This window comes from Balaenoptera physalus, assembly GCF_965194825.1.
Source record: "Balaenoptera physalus genome assembly, chromosome: 12".
NCBI classification, from domain to species: domain Eukaryota; kingdom Metazoa; phylum Chordata; class Mammalia; order Artiodactyla; family Balaenopteridae; genus Balaenoptera; species Balaenoptera physalus.
In genome coordinates this window covers 66,521,715-66,543,752 of record NC_138897.1, presented here as the reverse complement: position 1 = coordinate 66,543,752, position 22,038 = coordinate 66,521,715, and the positions used below count along the sequence as shown (strand labels likewise).

Here is a 22,038-nt window from a genome sequence, read left to right as displayed (position 1 = left end):
TCCCCCCAAAATGCCTAATAAATATCATTTGAATGCGTGAATTCATGAACAAAGCACAGAAAGAAGTTTGTAATAGACTTCAAAGAATATGGGCAAATGAACGTTGCTTCTTTTTTCTCCTTTGGAATTTATCATATTGAACAGACAGAGAGGACTCTGGTTTTGTGTGTGTGGTTTGTATTTGGAAATGTTTTTCCTTTCACTGAGTTAATTAATAGCTGTAACAAGTACAAGTTTTAACATATTTACTAACATTGCTGCCATTAAATATCATGAGATTTAGTCTGTTATAAAAACAAGATAGGGGCTTCCCTGGTGGCACAGTGGTTAAGAATCCGCCTGCCAGTGCAGGGGACACGGGTTCAAGCCCTGGGCCGGGAAGATCCCACATGCCGCAGAGCAACTAAGCCTGTGCACCACAACTACTGAGCCTGCGCTCTAGACCCCGCGAGCCACAACTACTGAGCCCACGTGCCACAATTACTGAAGCCCGTGCGCCTAGAGCCCGTGCTCTGCAACAGGAGAGGCCACCGCAGTGAGAAGCCCATGCACCGCAATGAAGAGTAGCCCCCACTCGCAACTAGAGAAAACCTGCGCGCAGCAATGGAGACCCAACACAGCCAAAAAAAAAAAAAAACAAGATAAATCTTCTAATTCTCCTACATTTGGGGATTTTTTTCATAGAACACAAATCAATTTGGATTACTGTTTATAATCCAACAAAGCTAATTTCATTTGTGATTTGCTCTTCCCGTTTCCAGAGTATTTCCTAACCTCTGCCAGCTGTCACCAGGAGGCCGTGGAGCAGACCATCATGGCTCTTCAGATGGACCGTGACAGTGACGTCAAGTACTTCGCAAGCATCCACCCGGCCAGCACCAAGATCTCCGAAGATGCCATGAGCACGGCCTCCTCCACCTACTAGACGGCGTGGACCGGGGTCTCCCCACTTCCGGGGAGCCGAGGTTCGGCTCGTGACCACACGTGGCCTGGGACAGCTGTGGGGGACCTTCCTCCCTTGCAGACTTGATTGCAGGTGCAAGTTGCCTACACCGATACCAGGGATTTTCAGAGTCAAGAGAAAGTACAGTAAACACTATTATCTTGACTTGAAGGGAAAATAATTTCTCAGAGGATTATAATCGTCACCGAAGCCTTAAATCCTTCTGTCTTCCTGACTGAACGAAACTTGAATTGGCCGAGCATTCTCCTTGTGGAAGGGATGGGACTCCCAGAGGCCTGCGTTGCTTTCTGCTGGTTTAATTTAATGACTGAGAGATGGAAGTGCAGCCAGAAGGCGGCCGCGAGCCGGGATGGGGAAGAGACCTCCAGTATTAACCCTCGCTGTGTCCACACGGGCAAGGCCCTGGTGGGGTCTGAGGCCAGCTGCCCAGTCCAGCCCCAAGTGTGAATAGTTTTTGACGTGTGTGAACGGGAAAGGAGATATTTTTTGGATTTCTCCTAAGGGCTTGATGCTAACACTAAGTAGAGTCTGATTTTAACTCTTAAATGCAGCATATTGCTGTGCACATTTACAGAGCCTTTGCTGAGTATCTATGTCCTGATTTTTTTTCATGCTGGTCATGACCTGAAGGAAATTTATTAGCACGTATACTGTATGTCAGGTGTTTTTGACTTGATCATGATCAGCTCTGAGGTGCAACTTTGTCTCACATACTGTACATACCTGTGCCTCCCCTGGGGAGGGCCGCAGTCTGTAATCATGCCGTTCAACTCTTGTGCACAAGTTCTCTTGTTCAAATAAAATTTATTACTAAGATCTATACAGAGAGATAGATACACTTTTGACTGTTTTCTAGATATCTGCGAATAAATGCAATTTGTGATCTGTATTAATGATTTTAGTATAAAATGGGAAAACTAGATTAAAATATGTCTTTTAACTAGTACGGTAATTTCTTTGAAATCTGTGCACACCCCCGGGCCACTTCTGCTCTTGGCCGGCAGCGGGGCCTCCTGGGCAGCGCCCCGCCGAGGGCAAGCGTGCGCCTGGGGCTCACCCTGGGGTCTTCACTCCCGGGAGAGGCCTCCGAGCCCAGGTCTACCTGTGCAAGGGGCAGTGGTGGAGCCTGCCTGCCCACACGTGTCTGCGTCAGGTGAGATGCTGCGTGAACGTGCTTTTATGAAGGGCTGTGGAGAGATGCTCATTGCTTTTTTGAGCCCAGGTTGGAAGACCCTTGGCCTCTGAGTGGCCACGGTGCTTCTGTGATTTTGGTTTTGTCTCCTCAGCTAGTGGGGACTCCCCAGGTTTGTAGTTAAGCCGAGTAGGGCCTTGAGCCTTGGCGGGTAGATTTGGGGATGCACAAGCTGCTTCCTGTATATGTCATTACAGATGAGCCTTTGGTCTCTTACTCTTGCATTATAACCTGGATATTTGTGCACTGGGAATAATGTGTGACCAGATTCCACTGAGACAAATGAATCAGTAAACACAGGTAAGGTGGGGCACAGGTAATAAGGGCGGGGCTGTGGAGTGGAAGGTGGTAGGTGGTGGCGGCTGGGGAAGGCATCTGTCAATCAGCCTCAGCAGAGGTTGAAGGTGGGTGAGATCTCTTTTGATATCATTTAGCCTAATTTTTGATGTGCACGTTCTCTGCTATTATATACTTTGCCCCTCCCCCAAACTTCAGTTCTGTAAATTAATTAGAATTCTACACTAATAGCTGCAGTCTTTTAAAGCAGTGGTAATAGTAATAGTCCATTTTGGGGTAAACAGCTTGAATTTAGGCCAGCTCTTCCCGTGTAGCCTCGCACGGGCCCATGTCACCAAGCCGCGTCCTCACACCCTCGGGTCCCGAAGAACTGTGATTCCAGGTCCCTCCACAGCGGCGGACAGGGAAGGCCACCAGCATCGTTTAATGGCCAAGGCCGCCCCGGTTTGAACCATCACTGACGGCGCTCAAAGAAGACGAGGCTGGACCGTCGGCTCCTGATTTCAGCTCGCTCTTTAGTGGCGACATTGCGGCCCTCCCGCCGTGACCCCGGGTCCTCCTGCAGGTGCGGATGGAGTCGTGGCCGCCGAGCCCAGAGGACGGAAGGAAACCGGCCCCTGGAGGCAGCGGGACACTGACGACTCCACGGTTCTTCCAAATCCCCCCAGAGGCAAAAACAGCCTGCAAACCAGTTAGTAACCAAATCTTCTAATTTCACAGTAGAAAGAATAATGATATGTCCTCATAGGTAATTGATGTTGGGTAGCTAATCTCAGGAGAAATTCTGTGATGATGTGGGACTTATTAGTGACCAGAGTGAAGAGGAAACTTTTTTTTTCCCCAAAATTGGAGCTTCCTGCTCAGCCGATGTCCTTGGCCGTGGCCGGTGTTTCTCTTCCACCCACTCCTGCAGCCTCTTCCTCGGCTGCCTCCTCTGGCCGGGCCTGGTCCCCAGTCCCCGCATCCCTGCCCGGGAAGAAGCGCCCGCGAGCTCTCGTGAGTATGTGAGTGTCCCTCCCTGAATCTGCCACCCCGAGGCCACCAGCCCTCCTCTCTGACTCTTAGTGGCTTGGGGGTCACCTTTTTGCCTGTGAGCTTTGTCCTTAAGCCCTGGAGATACTTCTGACACCAGACCCGTGCGGTTTGTCTAGAACCCTCTAGAACCCTGAATTGGCAAGGGCTGAGGCCCTCGGAGCCGTCACAGAGCCGGCCTGGCAACTCAGCCCGGGGGGGACCCTCGCACCCCTGCCCGGCGCCGGGTGGGCCTCTCCCTGGCAGCACTAGGTCCCAGGGAGTGGGTGCCGGGGCCCAGAGGGCGGGCCGGCGTGTCGGGGATGCTCCCAGGAGGCGGGAGCCCGACAGGAGAGGCGCTGCGCCCCGGGCCCCAGACACCCGTGCTGCTTTCCTCGTGCGGTAACGTTTTCCGTGCAGGATTCCAGGAGCTGGAAGCAGTGAGCGACAGGGAGGAAAAGGTGGAGGCTCCCAGCAGCTCAGAGCCGAGCCCATGCCTCTTGGAAGGTGACGATCCTCTGACTGAAACCAGTTACAGAAGGTGAGCCTGGGAGTAGATGTGAGTAAGCAGGACCTCGAGGTTTCCCGCGTTCGCCTCTATAAACGCATCAAGGGCCGGGTGCGTGGAGCGGGGCGACGGGGCCCCGCGGGGGGTGCTCGCGGGTGACCTGCCGGGGGCACAGCCCTGGGCTCATGTGTCTCCTCCCCACCGGAGCTGGAGTCTCAGATCCCCCACCAGGAACTCCCAAACTGGGCGTTCTGTGGACCCCTTGAATACGAGTGTTATGCCCTGGTGGAGGTTTGACCTTGAGAACATCTTGACTATTTGTAAACACAAAATACCAGCTGTGATTCATTTTTGTTGAAGTCCTTTTCTGCTGTGAACCCCACTAACCCAAGTTAATTCCTGGACCATTTTCATAGGGAACTAGTGGACTAGTTTTAGTCTCATCTGACAGAAGTTATTTTCCTTAAAAATTCTTTTCCTAGAAACTTAACGAGTGATCAGATTTTAGTCCCTGGGACGTTTTACAGCACTGTTACAGTTTGATGTCTGACAGGTCTTATGGAGGGTACATTTGGCTGATTTAAATTTGGCAAGATTTGATGCAGAGTTTTTAGTCAGTACCCTGATCAGCTGTGTTTAGTGTTCATGAGCTGATGGTGGTTATTAATTGGATGCGAACATCTACTGGGTAGTGTCGTTAGATGTTCCATGAGGAAGCTGTGAGCAGCTCCTGGAGGCCCCTGAGCTGGGTGGCCTGCGGCCCCGTGGATGTCGCCGCGCTGACCCCGAGAGGTGTCCCAGCAAGAGCAGGCGGGCCTCCGCTTCCAAAGATGCTGGAGCAAAGGACGTTGTAGGGACCGTTCCCCAGGCAGACGCCCAGGGGAGGGAGAGCAGGATGAGGCGGGGGACCTCTCACAGGGACCCTGGGACGGTCTCACTGCGGGCGGGGCCGGGCCCGGAGGACGTTCCCAGGGCCTCAGTCAGAACAAGGACAGGAACAGTGGAGTGTGTGTGTGTTTGTGTGCGCCTGTCTTGGATGGTCCTCTAGTCTGAGATTTTTCTGGGGTTTTGGTGTGTTTTGGTTTTTCAGTATCTCTAGTAAAGTGCTGGTGATTTAGGACAGGGCCGCTGCAATGTTGCTGTGCGTTCAGTCACCCTGGGTTCCGTTAAAATGCACGTAGCGGCCCAGCAGGTGCGGGTGGGGCCTGAGGCCTGTGCTCCTAACAGGGGCAGGGGGACACTGTTGATAACAAGGCCCTGGAAGACCCTGTGGGTGTGGGATCTTACCTTTTCCAGATTAACACTCTTTCCATAAATTTGATACACTAATTCCAACAGCACAGAATCAAAAAGGTGGTCTGGCATTCAGTATTTGCACCCTATTTTCCCAGTGAAGTCAGTGCTTGATGCGTTCGGAGTCCGTGCCCACACGGGGACAGGAGGTCACGACCACAGCAGCTGTGCCGGCAGCACGGTGCTGAGTGGCGGGCGAGCCCAGAGCCCAGGGTGCCCAGGGCTGCTCTCCTGCAGGGGCCCCGCGGCCGAGAGGCCCGGCAGGCACAGGGTGGCAGGATCAGGTGGCGGCCCCCCTGCTCCGTTTGGTTCGACATCTCGTAGAGCTGCTTCCCTTGGTGCCCAAGTTCAGCCCACAGGTATCAGCAGCAGCCTGTGTGCATTTGCTTAGCGAGTGTCTCCACGATTTGACAGTCAAGGCCAAGAGCCAAACCTGGTCAGGTCTAATCCATCCTCCCCCAGGTCCACCCCAGGTCGCCTACGTGTACTGTCTGTGGGTCGTGCACTTTGTCCTACGTTTACTACACTGGGTCCCCTCCCATCTCTCTCAAGGAACAATAGCTCTGACCTGTACAGCACTTGGGGCCACTCTGACCTTTTGTACTAGGTGTCATCAGCCCAGTCGTTAGTTGAGATGCTAAGGTAGGGTGGCCAGACTGAAAATAAACGTACAGAAAAGGAGAGGAAACCCAGAAAAAGGGTATGTTATTGAGGTCACTGCTTTAGGCAAAAGGGCTCAGGAAAAAAAAAAAACAGGACACCCAGTTAAGTATTAGACAACCTTATACTCAAATATCAGTCCCTGTTGATCTGAAATTCAGCTGTAACAGGGCGTCTGCGTTTTACATGGCGACCTCCCAGTAAGGCCAACCTAAGTCAACAGACTGAAGTCCAGGAGCAACACCTCTCCTCAGGAGACTCTGTCCCCAGGAGGGTCACCCTGCGGTAGCGTGTGCCGTGGGCAGCCCCACCTGACGGCCAAGCTAACGCTTCATCCAGAGAACTCACCATTCCTTCTGTATACTGCGCCCGGTTTGAAGGCCAACAGCAGATGGCATTGAGACAACCGTATTAGCAGTAAACGATATATTTTTTTATCCCCATGTGAGAAATGCAAGAATTTGGGGTGGGACCTCCTTCAGAAGGCTACAGACACCCCTCCCCCCAACCCCAGGAGCAGCTCTCCCTTTCTCCAGTTGTAACTGGGATGTGCAGCAGCTTCGTGCCTTTCGATGGACCTGGGACCCTCGGTTCAGACGAGCATCATGCCTGTTTCTCCCCCCGCCCCCCAAATTCATCTGTTTTGACCCCATCGGAAGTTTGGGCCCAGGTGTCCTGCAGGCGCCGCTGCATTCCCTCTCAGTCTCGGGGCTGTGCGGTGATGGTGCAGGCAGCCACAGCCAGGGGCTTTAAGCCTCAGTCTAGACTCGGGCCCCAAATGGAGCCCCACGTTACCACACCTAGACTACTTAATTAATTACCGTTTCAGCTCTCCCAGAAATGGAATCTTAAATCAGTCAGTCGGGAATCGCCTGCTCCGCACTAGTTGGGTCATCTGACTGATAGACCCCTGACATCTCCTAAAGGCAAATAGAGGCACACCTCATTTTATTGTGCTTTGCAGAGACTGCTTTTTTTTTTTTTTTAACAAATTGAAGGTTTGTGGCAACCTTGAGTCAAGCAAGTCTATCAGTGGTGCCATTTTCCAAACAGCAATTACTTTTTAATTAAGGTATGTATATTGTTCTACACAAAATGCTATCGCACACTTAATGGACTACAGTATAATGGAAACATTTATAAGCACTAGGAAACCAAAAAATTTGTGTTACTTGTTTTATTGCGATATTTGCTTTATTGCGGTGGTCTGGAACCGAACCCACAATGTCTGAGTTCTGTAACTTTGCAATAACTAACCCACTTTTTTGCCTAAGATAATTTCCTTGTTCCTGCTCCCTTTTGCCTTTCTTTGTACAGCTTCTTGGAACTCCTTTTATCTGCCAGATTGGATGCTGCCTGATTCAATTCTTGCTCAAATAAACTGTTAAACTTTTTAATATGCCTCAGTTTATCTTTTAACAGTTCTTGTGTCAGAAGTGGGATCTGAAGGAGAACCCTGATGGCCCCAGGAGCAAGGAGCAACCAGGCGTAGGCACCCGCTGGGCTCTTGGGGCTTGCTGCCTTCTCAGGGCGCCTCTGGAGGTCATGAGGCCCTTCTCAAATCCTAGTTCTACAGCTTTTGTGTCATGAGCTTTCAGACTTTATTTGAACATTTCTTTTTCTGGACTGGGTCTGGAAATGGGCTGGAGTCAGACTAGGTGGAATTTAGAAACTGGACTGGGTCTGGGTTCAACTGGATCTGACTTGTAAACCAGACTGTGTCTGCAGTTGAACTGGGTCTGACTTCAGCTGGGCTGGGTCCATGAGGCCTCGGGTGAATAAAAGTTTAAGACTGAACAAGCAGGTTAACCTTACCAAAGATAATCTTGAATTACAGCGGCTACAGAGGAGAAGTTTTAATCTAGATAAGTTTATCCATTTATGAGGTGTCCTAGAGAAAAAGGGGCCTCAGCCAGGCACTCACTGTAAAGGGTGAGGGAAATTTCTCTCTCCTCCTCTGCAGTGTCTGGTGACCGGGAAGACACCCCCTGGGACACCCAGCTCACCCCAACGCCTGCAGACGGGATCCTGGGAAAACTGGAGAAGCCGGCGAAGGGTGAGAATTCTACCAAAGTCAGCTCTGCCAGGTCTCCACTGCTGTGCCTGGTTGAGAGGAAGGTAAAATGTCATGTTGTCACTCACTTTCCAAATTCAGACTAGCAGGCAAAAAATACTTGTTAGAATTATGTATTGATGGTGACACGTGACTGTGCGTTCAGGTACCCAGTGGTTGCTGATCCTTTCTCTCCCAGGGACAGCTATTGCCTTCTTGTTGTGTCCTGAGAACTTGGCTTAGTTACCGTCAGGTTGGAAGCCCCCAAAATATGGCCAGGCAGAAGTATGGGCTGCACGCCATTTGCGGTCAGGGTCCTACAGACAGTTGCCAGCTCTCAGGGGATTGTCTAAAGCTTTCTTTCTTTAGGGGTGGCTCTGCATCTTGGGTATCTTTTGCACCCTCACTGGGAATGCCACTTGCATTCATGGGGTTGTTCACTACTGCCAATAATATTCACAGTTTGTCCTGGCTGAAACCTGACAAGATATATGAAAGGATTTTTTTTTTTTTTTTTTTTTTGAAAAGTAGCTCTATGGTCAGAAGTTGGCCGAACTGGAAGCTGATATTCAGAGCCTGACAGGAACCTCTTTTAGGCCTTCTGTCCAAAGCTGGAATGAAACTATATACCCAGAGGGAAAGAAAAACATTCGGAAGCTTTTGGAATGTTTTAGTAAGTCCTTCTGCAAAGACACACAGCTCTAAATCTAGAACATAGGGATCTTTTGATTTCCATCTTAGTTGACCTTCTCCCCGATATGAAGAACAAATATAGTTGGCTAGGTGGGCAGTCCCTTGGTACCATTCAGGTTCCCACCCAATTCCTTGTAGAATTAAAAACAACTGTACCTGTCTTACGAACCGAGTCTTTACAAGAACAGTAATGCGGCTCTAGAAACAATCCAAAGCTCATCTATGCTTTTTACCAATCCTCAAACCTCCCCTGTTCATCTCAAAAGGCTTGTAGGTGTCATAAAAGATCTGGATTTAGGGAGCAAAAGTCCTTCTTGGTGGAACATTCTTCCTCTGTGCCTTTTGAGGTGTAAGTACTCTCCCTGGCCTTCTCTATGCAATTCTCATCAGGGAAAAAGGAGAGGCTATTGAAAACTGGGGCTATGAAAAATCTTTAAAACTGTCACCAGATATTAGTGAAAAGTTGAAGCCATCTGAGCCAGTAAACTTATTCCATCTGCCAGAAACGCAATTTGGATCCAACTGTTCTTTTATAAACTAGTGAGTTTTGCATTATTATACCTGTCTTTTGGCTAAAATTTTATTTGTTTATTTAATTGAAGTATAGTTGATTTACAGTTTTGTGTTAAATACTGCTGTACAGCAAAGTGATTCAGTTACACGTATATATATATATTCTTTTTTAAATATTCTTTTCCATTATGGTTTATCACAGGATATTGAATATAGTTCCCTGTGCTGTACAGTAGGACCTGGTTGTTTATCCATCCTACCTCCCACTCCATCCCTCTCCCAACCCCCTCCCCCTTGGCAACCACTAGTCTTTTCTCTATGTCTGTGACTCTGTTTCATAGATAGGTTCATTTGTGTCATATTTTAGATTCCACATGTAAGTGATATCACGAGATATTTGTCTTTCTCTTTGACTTACTTCGCTTAGTATGATAATCTCGTTGCATCCATGTTGATACAAATGGCATTGTGTCATTCTTTTTTATGGCTAAGTAATATTCCATTTGTGTGTGTGTGTATACACACATATATATATATACATATACATACCACATCTTCTTTATCCATTCATCTGTCAATGGACACTTAGGTTGTGTCCATGTTTTGGCTATTGTGAACAGTGCTGCTGTGAACATAGGGGTGCATGTATCTTTCTGAATTATAGTTTTGTCCAGATATATGCCAGGAGTGGGATTGCTGGATCATACGGAAAATGGCAATTCTATTTTTAGTTTTCTGAGGAACCTGCATACTGTTTTCCATAGTGGCTGCATCAGTTTACATTCCCACCAACAGTGTAGGAGGGTTCCCTTTTCTCCACACCCTCTCCAGCATTTGTTATTTGTAGACTTTTTTTTAATGATGGCTATTTTACTGGTGTAAGGTGGTATATACCTCATCGTAGTTTTGATTTGCATTTCTCTGATAATTAGCAAAAGTTGAATATCTTTTCATGTGCCTGTTGGCCATCTTTATTTCTTTGGAGAAATGTCTATTTAGGTCTTCTGCCCATTTTTGGATAGGGTTGTTTTTTGTTGTTGCTGAATTATATGAGCTGTTTGTATATTTAGGAAATGAAGCCTTTGTTGGTTGCATCATTTGCAAATATTTTCTCCCATTCTGTAGGTTGTCTTTTCATTTTGTTTATGGTTTCCTTTGCTGTGCAAAAGCTTGTAAGTTTGATTAGGTCCCATTTGTTAATTTTTGTTTTTATTTCTATTCCCTTGGGAGACTGACCTAAAAAAACATTGGCACAATTTAACACGGAGAATGTTTGCCTATGTTCTCTTCCAGGAGTTTTATGGTGTCATGTTTTTTGTCTAAGTCTTTAATCAAGGCTAAAATTTAAAAATAAACACTACATCTGCCTGTGTCTGTCTTCATGTTTATTTCTGTGTGTATATGTGTCCGTTTTTTCTACCTCCAAATGGTATTACCAAAGTTAATTTGTAAAGAGTTCTATTTAATTGGCTTAAAGACAAACAAGTGTTATATAAATCATGTATAGTCTCAGAAATATGGAAACTAACCCAAATGTTTTTCAGATTCACCTGATCTAGGATAATCTTCAGTAAATAAAAGCTAGTTTAAGTTTGTTGGTTTAATTAAAACAGGCATGTCTTTAGAGGTATTGGCATAAACTATAATATTAATACTTTTACTCTACCTAGGTTTATGAAAAATCAAATAAGCTTATGTTATCTCTGTTACAGAATTTGTCAGCAAGAAAGATAACTTAAGATGATTAGCTGTTTAATGTCTCGTGAAATTTTCATGACTAAACATTAATGTTAAGAACAAGTGAATTAAATAGATGTAATATAAAAATGTATAAACTTTTCAATAATAATTATACTTTATGGTATATCCACTTAAAAATAGTTTCCAAAATCTTTTTTGTAACTTGAAACCTTAAAGTTAACTTATCTCAGTATAAATGATGGATATTCATTGAATATCTAGGTAATTTCCAAATAACATAAAACACTGAAACATTAATTACTGAGCAAATGTTGATCTACTTTTGGCTTCCTTTTTATAGAGGAACTAAAGATATTTGGGTCTATTAGCAAACAAGTTTTGTGCCACGTTGGGAAATTTAATGAGGATATTTGCTTCTAGAAATTAGAAAATGTATTTATAAACTTGCCAATCAACAGAATGATAATGTAACAGTCCACAACTACTTACTTCTTAGTGTTCAATAGGAATTAAGGATTCTAAGAGTTAAGAATTCTAATCACTGTAAGTCATTATTAAAACTACTCAGAAATAATATGGGTGAAAGGAAACTATGAAAAGTAGTAAGGCAAGTAAAATGATTGCTTCAGAATGAGAAAGAAAAAAATCCTAGGACAAAGCCTGAATGGAGAGCAGAAAGCTGTAGAATGTTTGTGGAAAAGGCATGTTGGGAAAGGAATTTTAGATGTCATCAAGCTGCTATGTTGGTTTTTTTTTTAATGTCTCTTTTTGGTTTTGGGGGGTTTTTTTTGGATTTTTTTTTTAATTCAAACAGAAAGTCACAAAAATTATAATCATCATCAGTTCACTCAGTCCCGTGTAATTTTTTTTTCATCTTGATCTTTTGTTAGCACTTTTATGAATTCATCAGTTTTCCATTAGAGTTCTGAAAATGCTTATTCATTCAGTTCAGCAGTATAGTCAGTTACCAGAAACCTATACTTGTCAAGAGTCTTTTCCATTAATTCCTTGAAGATGAAACCCTTTTATAGGAACATTTTTGCAGAAGCATCAGAGTACAACCAGAACTGTCTGTAAATGACAAAAGACTAAAAAATGACCACAGTTAAAGATTTGATGAAAGTTCATAATAATGCAATTGACAAGGAAATTTAGTTATTTCTGAGATATACATTTTAAAGTAATAACTAGAATTATGACTTATAACATTATACCAGAACATATAAGATTTTTAGAAATTTCATGTAATGTCTGGAACATTTATGTTAACATATTTCCATATAAATAACCCAAAGAAAGTTTAGCATTAGTTATTCGTTTTTTTATACTGCAGGTTCTTATTAGTCATCAATTTTATACACATCAGTGTATACATGTCAATCCCAATCGCCCAATTCAGCACACCACCATCCCCACCCCACCGTGGTTTTCCCCCCTTGGTGTCCATATGTTTGTTCTCTACATCTGTGTCTCAACTTCTGCCCTGCAAACCGGTTCATCTGTACCATTTTTCTAGGTTCTACATACATGCGTTAATATATGATATTTGTTTTTCTCTTTCTGACTTACTTCACTCTGTATGACAGTCTTTAGGATCCATCTATGTCTCAACAAATGACTCAGTTTCGTTCCTTTTTATGGCTGAGTAATATTCCATTGTATATATGTACCACAACTTCTTTATCCATTCGTCTGTTGATGGGCATTTAGGTTGCTTCCATGACCTGGCTATTGTAAATAGTGCTGCAATGAATATTGGGGTGCATGTGTCTTTTTGAATTATGGTTTTCTCTGGGTATATGCCCAGTAGTGGGATTGCTGGATCATATGGTAATTCTATTTTTAGTTTTTTAAGGAACCTCCATACTGTTCTCCATAGTGGCTGTATCAATTTACATACCCACCAACAGTGCAAGAGGGTTCCCTTTTCTCCACACCCTCTCCAGCATTTGTTGTTTGTAGATTTTCTGATGATGCCCATTCTAACTGGTGTGAGGTGATACCTCATTGTAGTTTTGATTTGCATTTCTCTAATAATTAGTGATGTGGAGCAGCTTTTCATGTGCTTCTTGGCCATCTGTATGTCTTCTTTGGAGAAATGTCTATATAGGTCTTCTGCCCATTTTTGGATTGGGTTGTCTGTTTCTTTAATATTGAGCTGCATGAGCTGTTTATATATTTTGGAGATTAATCCTTTGTCCATTGATTCGTCTGCAAATATTTTCTCCCATTCTGAGGGTTGTCTTTTCGTCTTGTTTATGGTTTCCTTTGCTGTGCAAAAGCTTTTAAGTTTCATTAGGTCCCAATTGTTTATTTTTGTTTTTATTTCCATTACTCTAGGAGGTGGATCAAAAAAGATCTTGCTGTGATTTATGTCAAAGAGTGTTCTTCCAATGTTTTCCTCTAAGAGTTTTATAGTGTCCGGTCTTACATTTAGGTCTCGAATCCATTTTGAGTTTATTTTTGTGTATGGTTTTAGGGAGTGTTCTAATTTCATTCTTTTACCTGTAGCTGTCCAGTTTTCCCAGCACCACTTATTGAAGAGACTGTCTTTTCTCCATTGTATATCTCTGCCTCCTTTGTCATAGATTAGTTGACCATAGGTGCATGGGTTTGTCTCTGGGCTTTCTATCTTGTTCCATTGATCTATATTTCTGTTTATGTGCCAGTACCATATTGTCTTGATTACTGTAGCTTTGTAGTATAGTCTGAAGTCCGGGAGGCTGATTCCTCCAGCTCCGTTGTTTTCCTTCAAGACTGCTTTGGCTATATGGGGTCTCTTGTGTCTCCATACAAACTCTAAGATTTTTTTTGTTCTAGTTCTGTAAAGAATGCCATTGGTAATTTGATAGGAATTGCATTGAATCTGTAGATTGCTTTGGGTAGTATAGTCATTTTCACAATATTGGTTCTTCCAATCCAAGAACATGTTATATCTCTTCATCTGTTGGTATCATCTTTAATTTCTTTCATCAGTGTCTTACAGTTTTCTGCATACAGGTCTTTTGTCTCCCTAGGTAGGTTTATTCCTAGGTATTTTATTCTTTTCGTTGCAGTGGTAAATGGGAGTGTTTCCATAATTTCTCTTTCAGATTTTTCATCATTAGTGTATAGGAATGCAAGAGATTTCTGTGCATTAATTTTGTATCCTGCAACTTGACCAAATTCATTGATTAGCTCTAGTAATTTTTTGGTGGCATTTTTAGGATTTTCTATGTATAGTATTATGTCATCTGCAAACAGTGACAGCTTTACTTCTTCTTTTCCAATTTGTATTCCTTTCATTTCTTTTTCTTCTCTGATTGCCGTGGCTAGGACTTCCAAAACTATGTTGAATAATGGTGGTGAGAATGGACATCCTTGTCTCGTTCTTGATCTTAGAGGAAATGTTGTCAGTTTTTCACCATTGAGAATGATGTTTGCCGTGGGTTTGTCATATATGGCTTTTATTATGTTGAGGTATGTTCCCTCTATGCCCACTTTCTGGAGAGTTTTCATCATAAATTGGTGTTGAATTTTGTCAAAAGCTTTTTCTGCATCTATTGAGATGATCATATGGTTTTTATTCTTCAGTTTGTTAATACGGTGTATCACATTGACTGATCTGCGTATATTGAAGAATCCTTGCATCCCTGGGATAAATCCCACTTGATCATGGTGTATGATCCTTTTAATGTGTTGTTGGATTCTGTTTGCTAGTATTTTATTGAGGATTTTTGCATCTATATTCATCAGTGATATTGGTCTGTAATTTTTTTTGTAGTATCTTTGTCTGGTTTTGGTATCAGGGTGATGGTGGCCTCATAGAATGAGTTTGGGAGTGTTCCTTCCTCTGCAATTTTTTGAAAGAGTTTGAGAAGGATGGGTGTTAGCTCTTCTCTAAATGTTTGAGAGAATTCACCTGTGAAGCCATCTGGTCCTGGGCTTCTGTTTGTTGGAAGATTTTTAATCACAGTTTCAATTTCATTACTTGTGATTGGTTTGTTCATATTTTCTGTTTCTTCCTGGTTCAGTCTTGGAAGGTTATACCTTTCTAAGAATTTGTCCATTTCTTCCAGGTTGTCCATTTTATTGGCATAGAGTTGCTTGTAGTAGTCTCTTAGGATGCTTTGTATTTCTGCAGTGTCTGTTGTAACTTCTCCTTTTTCATTTGTAGTTTTATTGATTTGAGTCCTCTCCCTCTTTTTCTTGATGACTCTGGCTAATGGTTTATCAATTTTGTTTATCTTCTCAAAGAACCAGCTTTTAGTTTTTTTGATCTTTGCTGTTGTTTCCTTCATTTCTTTTTCATTTATTTCTGATCTGATCTTTATGATTTCTTTCCTCTGCTGACTTTGGGGTTTTTTTTTTTTTCTTTCTTTCTCTAATTGCTTTAGGTGGAAGGTTAGATTATTTGAGATATTTCTTGTTTCTTGAGGTAGGCTTGTATAGCTATAAACTTCCCTCTTAGAACTGCTTTTGCTGCATCCCATAGGTTTTGGATCGTCGTGTTTTCATTGCCATTTGTCTCTAGGTATTTTTTGATTTCCTCTTTGATTTCTTCAGTGATCTCTTGGTTATTTAGTAATGTATTGTTTAGCCTCCATGTGTTTGTGTTTTTTACGTTTTTTTCCCTGTAATTCATTTCTATTCTCATAGTGTTGTGGTCAGAAAAGATGCTTGATATGATTTCAGTTTTCTTAAATTTACTGAGGCTTGACTTGTGACCCAAGATGAGATCTATCCTGGAGAATGTTCCGTGCACACTTGAGAAGAAAGTGTAATCTGCTGTTTTTGGATGGAATGTCCTATAAATATCAATTAAATCTATCTGGTCTATTGTGTCATTTAAAGCTTCTGTTTCCTTATTTATTTTCATTTTGGATAATCTGTCCATTGGTGAAAGTGAGGTGTTAAAGTCCCCCACTATTGTGTTACTGTCGATTTCCTCTTTTATAGCTGTTAGCAGTTGCCTTATGTACTGAGCTGCTCCTATGTTGGGTGCATATGTATTTATAATTGTTATATCTTCTTCTTGGTTTGATCCCTTGATCATTATGTAGTGTCCTTCCTTGTCTCTTGTAACATTCTTTATTTTAAAGTCTATTTTATCTGATATGAGTATAGCTACTCCAGCTTTCTTTTGATTTCCATTTGCATAGAATATCTTTTTCATCCCCTCACTTTCAGTCTGTTTGTGTCCCTAGGTCTGAAGTGGGTCTCTTGTAGACAGCATCTATATGGGTCTTGTTTTTGTATCCATTCAGCAAGCCTGTGTCTTTTGGTTGGAGCATTTAATCCATTCATGTTTAAGGTAATTATCGATGCGTATGTTCCTGTGACCATTTTCTTAATTGTTTTGGGTTTGTTTTTGTAGGTCCTTTTCTTCTCTGTGTTTCCCACTTAGAGAAGTTCCTTTAGCATTTGTTGTAGAGCTGGTTTGGTGGTACTGAATTCTCTTAGCTTTTGCTTGTCTGTAAAGCTTTTGATTTTTCCATCAAATCTGAATGAGATCCTTGCCGGGTAGAGTAATCTTGGTTTGGTTGTAGGTTCTTCCCTTTCATCACTTTAAGTATATCATGCCACTCCCTTCTGGCTTGTAGAGTTTCTGCTGAGAAATCAGCTGTTAACCTTATGGGAGTTCCCTTGTATGTTATTTTTCGTTTTTCCCTTGCTGCTTTCAATAATTTTTGTCTTTAATTTTTGCCAATTTGATTACTATGTGTCTCGGCGTGTTTCTCCTTGGGTTTATCCTGTATGGGACTCACTGCGCTTCCTGGACTTGGGTGGCTATTTCCTTTCCCATGTTAGGGAAGTTTTCAACTATAATCTCTTCAAATATTTTCTCTGGTCCTTTCTCTCTCTCTTCTCCTTCTGGCACCCCTATAATGCGAATGTTGTTGCGTTTAATGTTGTCCCAGAGGTCTCTTAGGCTGTCTTCATTTCTTTTCATTCTTTTTTCTTTCTTCTGTTCCACAGCAGTGAATTCCACCATTCTGTCTTCCAGGTCACTTATCCGTTCTTCTGCCTCAGTTATTCTGCTATTGATTCCTTCTAGTGTAGTTTTCATTTCAGTTATTGTATTGTTCATCTGTGTTTGTTCTTTAATTCTTTTAGGTCTTTGTTAAACATTTCTTGCATCTTCTTGATCTTTTCCTCCATTCTTTTTCCGAGGTCCTGGATCATCTTCACTATCATTATTCTGAATTCTTTTTCTGGAAGCTTGCCTATCTATCTCCACTTCATTTAGTTGTTTTTCTGGGGTTTTAGCTTGTTCCTTCATCTGGTACATAGCCCTCTGCCTTTTCATCTTGTCTGTCTTTCTGTGAATGTGGTTTTTTCCCCACAGGCTGCAGGATTTGGCTATGTTTTTTAAAAAATAAGTTTTATCATCAAAATACACTGGTGCAAAATTAGAATTTGATTTTTCCCTCTGTTAAAAAGACAAAGTTCTCTTCGATTATTGGTCTGCTCTTTAAGGAACTAGTTTTTGTTTGTTTGTTTTAGCTTTTAATTAATCTGCCTGGACAGCAAAAGTTTTGTACGTTACCAAAATAACTGACTCTGCTTCATGTTGTCTTTATCAGGTCTTTTCTTACTTAGCAAAACCCAGTCTTCTCAACATAAGGAGCACTAACTTTTGTTTACCTTCTCTATTTGCATTTAATATCTGGTACTGTCACTTTGGTGCATTATTATATCATAATGATTTGTGATCCTATTTAATCAAATGTTTGATCCTTTTGACATTCTCTTAAAATAAAATTACTAAATAAGAGTCTTTTTGACCTCATAGTAAACTTTGAGGTTTCCCAGAGGGCTCCTGGAAAATCTCAAAGGATTTGCCTCTCACCTTGTGAAACACAGATGTTAGATTACATTTTTAAGTCTTTTGTCATTTACAGACAGTTACTGTTTTACTCAGATGCTTTTGCAAAAGTGAGACTCACAGAAAGGACCCTACCAAGGACTCTTGACCACTGACACCGCTGCCAAATTACAAGGTGTTGAACCTCAGGGGTATCTCACAGCTGAAAAAGGCTCCGCTGGACATCTGGCCCCGTGCAAACGCTGGAGACCTCCAATCAAACCGACCAGGAAGAGAAGCAGCTGACATCAAGGTAGGATGCTTCCTCCCAAGACGTCAGATCAAGAGGATTGAGAACCTTTCTTTCCACATTTCTTTCCATTCCTCCTTCCCTCCCTGACCATCCTTTTCCTAACTCCTACCCCATGAAGGCCTTTCTGATTCTTCTTTTCACCTTTTGCCTTGCTTTGCCCTGGAAAGAGAATGCCATTGTCTCAGGCCATCGCCAAGCTGGGTAATCAGACCTCCAAGTAACTGCTGGACTTGCCAAGAGGCTGATGATCGGGTAGTTCTGTCCATCACAAACTTCGCCCTGATTCCCAAAGTGACAGTTTTCTCTGGAACAAACTCAGCCTTCTGTCTATCATATCAGGACCTTGGGTCCACTTCCCCATCTCTGGTTAGCAACCCCAAACCCAGGGAATATTGCATCCAGGCTAAAGAAGGGACACGAGACAAGGGTAACCAGAACAAAACCACCTGTGCAGCCTGCAGATCCTGAAATTTTACTGGCCTCCCTGGCTGTCACCTTTCCACTCCTGAGCCAGACTCAAGCCAAAATTACCAGAAGGCATTCATGATTCAAAATTCACTTCCCTCAGCAAATCTCCACTTTCCTGGCTAGGAGAAAGTGCAAGTGAGGCTATGATCAGGGACCTCTCCTTAACTCTGAAGGATACTGCAGAGTCTGCTGCTAAAGCAAGAGCTGCCCAGCAAAAAAATCCCCAGACTCTCTGGCCAAAGTTGTTCTTGATATTAGGATAGCTCGTGGTTACCTTTTAGCTGAGCAATGAGGTATCTGTGCTGTGGCCAACACCACCTGCTGCACCTGGATTGACACATCTGGGGAAGTGGACATTCAGCTCTGTACGATCACTGAACAAGCCACATGGCTTAAGAAAATGATTCCTTCAGTAGGCTGTTTCTTTGACTTACTTGACTTTGATTGCTTTGGGTCTTGGTGACCCCAGACATGGGATGATCCTGCTTGGAATAATCATAGTAGCCACCCTGGTGCACTGGATTCTCTCAAAAGCGTTCAATGCATGTTTGCAGCTGCTAACCAGCGAGCAAATGATCTCCCTAAGACTGGAACGTCAGAAAAGGAACAAAAAGAACAACCAGCTTAAAGAGTGTGAACCCACACAGACTCAGCAAAAGCTGTGAGAGCTCCAGAGCAGTAGCTGGGAGTAGGGCCAATGCCTGAAATCTTGATCACAATTCTCAGGCTGAGAGTCTGATTAAAAGGGGAGAATTGTTAAAAGACAAAATAGTGGGCCCAAAATGGAGTCCCCTAAACCAACAGCCCCCAACCTTTGTGGTACCAGGGACCAGTTTCATGGAAGACAATTTTTCCATGGGGGGGGGTGGGGTGGGGCAGTGGTTTTGGGATGTTTCAAAAGCATTACATTTCTATTATTATATTGTAAAATATAATGAAATAATTATACAACTCACCATAATGCAGAATCAGTGGGAGCCCTGCCTGAGCTTGTTTTCACTTGCCACTCACTGATAGCGTTTTGATGAGTCTGCAAGCAATTGATTTATTATGGTCAAATCTTTCTGCTAATGATAATCCATATTTGCAGCCGCTCCCCAGACCTAGCAGCACTGCCTCAGCTCCACCTCAGATCATCAGGCATTAGACTCTCATAAGGAGCCGTACCCTAGATCCCTCGCATGTGCAGTTCACAGAAAGGTTCATGCTCCTGTGAGAATCTAATGCTGCTGCTGACCTGACAGGAGGCGGCGCTCAGGCGGTAACATGAGCGATGGGGAGTGGCTGTAAATACAGATGAAGCTTCACTTGCCCGCCGCTCATCTCCTGCTGTGTGTCCCAGTTCCTAGGTCTGTGGCCCAGGGTTGGGGACCCCTGCCCTAAACGAAGCCCCCATGTCACCAAACTGAGACTTAATCATAGTTTTTGCTTCCCCAGAACTGGAATCTGAAACTGTCAACCGGGAGTCGCGTGAGCAGCACGAGGACAGTGATCTGCCTGACCCCTGCCGTCTCCTACAGCAAAGTGACCTGGCCATGACCAACCTTTCTGCCAAATCAATCAGGCCAGCTGACCTGTGCGTCGGCTGGAAGGGCAGAGCTCACCTCCCACTGGAACCAGGGCATTGCTCACAGAAGCAGCTGCAGATCCAGGCCAGCTCAGCACGAGCCAGTGTGGAGGAGGAGGAGGATGGCGGCAAAGCCTGCTGACCAGCAAGTGGGCGTTGACTCTGCCAAGGTGAGGGATGCAATGTGAGTTGACACACAAGGTTCTGTGCGCTCCTGGACCTTGAATGAATATCAAACCAACTCCTTGCCAGCTACAGGGCACTCAGTTATTTCAAAGAAAGAACAGGTACGAAAAACGGAAGTTTTTTTTTTCCTCAAATGGCTGTTGAATTTATTTGCTTGATCAATAATGGTCCTGGCAAAAATTAGTTAACCAACACTGAGACAACTGTGATGAAATACTAATTTTAAAAATTCATGACACCGTGATAGAAATTAGAGTTTAAACACAAAAGAATCCCTTCAATATTGCCAGCAAATATAAAATGAATGTAACATGACCGACAGGACGGCAAGAAGGCTTTTGTACACTTATATTTGACACCTGACCGTATTTTCAGTCACCGTAATATCTTCTCTCCAGATTTAAAAAAATAGTATGCTGATTTCTATAACAAAGCTTTTTTTGTACAAAAATCAAATAATGGCCAACAAGTCACAACAGTGCAATAGGTAGAGAATAAAAAACCGCATTAAACAGGTGCTGAAAATAAATACTAACCAGGAGGAGAGGACAGAGCCCTCGGCGGGGGTTGGGGGGGGTGTTTCCATCACCTTGAGTGTGTGGGGTTTGTCTTCACAGCCGTGAGAGCTGACAACCTCGTGGAGCCACTTATTCGGACACAGCAGGACTGGACCGAGTGCCTACAAGCCGGCCTCCCAGACACCTCGGGTCACCAGAGACGTGGTGGGGTCAGGACTACGGCTGACTCCAGAGGAAAGCCATTTCCTATCGCTCAGCCTGGTCAAAACTGGGCACCCAGCAGCGGTTCACCAAGCCCCTGTGGACACTGACATCTGAAATCTTGTGTAAGAGCATAGCTACCCATCCATATGGCTTATTCAGGCAAAGAGATGCTTACATTCTAGCCCAAGCAAGCAACCCACGACGTTCTGTTCTAATGGCAGGTTGGAGAAACAAATCCTCTGTGTGGATGCCCCGGGTCCGGGCAGCCGCTCCCACGACCCAGCAACAAGCATCTGCTGACCCCAGGCAGCAGAAGCCGGAGGAGCCGGGCAGTTGTGGTGACCCTGGCCGGCAGGCAGGCTCCGGGGCAGCTTTGTCTGCGGCTGCACAGGCCGCTGTGGTGACTTGGGCCCGGGGTGTGGGGCAGGGAAGGTCACCCCCGTGAGAGAGCCACTCAGGCCAATCGGGAAACGTGAGGCGGCTCCCAGGACAGAATCTGCACCGCGGAGGCATGAAGGCACAGGCGAGAATGGCGGGCAGCAGAGACCCTGGAAGGGGACACGGCGCGGGCAGGAGTGGGGCTGCCTTGTTTGGTTCCCCCTTGAACGAGAGAAAAATCCTGATTCTGCCGTAATAAAAAAGCAAAGAAAGACGATTTTTGGTTTAAAAAGAAGCCACTCAAGGGTTAAAATAGTTATTTTAAGTTAACAAAGGAAATTAATCTTCAAAGAAGCTGACACTAGCTGGAAACTCATCTGTGCCCGACAAGCCCGCACCGCGTGCCGCTCTGTCCTCGTGTCACCTGCGCTGAGCACCACCCGCGTGGAGGAGGCGTCTTTACAGTGGGGACAGCAGAGGCGGCGCTGACGGGGCTCCAGGCCGCTGCTTGCAGGCAGGTGGCACTCAGATGGGCGTTTCCTTCCTGTCCCTGCTGGGTGACGGCCGGGGCTGCTCCTTGCCGCCCGGGGGCGGCTCCCTGGCGACAGGCTCGGGCTCGGCCTGGGGCTCGGGCCGGGCGCGCTGCAGCTGGAGCAGGCGGAGCTGCACCCGCAGCTCGATGATGGCCTCACGCTCCTCGTGAATCGCCTGGTTCAGGTGGTTGTTCTTGAT

The 22,038-nt window shown here is 44.3% G+C and overlaps 2 protein-coding genes across 11 annotated transcripts in view; one reads left to right on the top strand and one right to left on the bottom strand.

Annotated features, from left to right (window-relative positions):
- The window catches only part of PPP4R1 (protein phosphatase 4 regulatory subunit 1), a 69,654-nt gene extending 67,747 nt beyond the window's left edge, over positions 1-1,907 (top strand). For all 8 annotated transcript variants that reach the window (XM_082418654.1, XM_082418652.1, XM_082418653.1 and 5 more), the window contains one exon: positions 762-1,907. In XM_082418654.1, the coding sequence (XP_082274780.1) occupies positions 762-925 (164 nt within the window). In that variant the 3' untranslated portion in view covers positions 926-1,907. The remainder of the gene's footprint in view (positions 1-761) is intronic.
- A 19,701-nt stretch (positions 1,908-21,608) lies between these two features.
- Positions 21,609-22,038, bottom strand: part of RALBP1 (ralA binding protein 1) — a 42,735-nt gene continuing 42,305 nt past the window's right edge. For all 3 annotated transcript variants that reach the window (XM_082418685.1, XM_082418687.1, XM_082418686.1), the window contains one exon: positions 21,609-22,038. In XM_082418685.1, coding sequence (XP_082274811.1) covers positions 21,832-22,038 — 207 coding nt within the window. In that variant the 3' untranslated portion in view covers positions 21,609-21,831.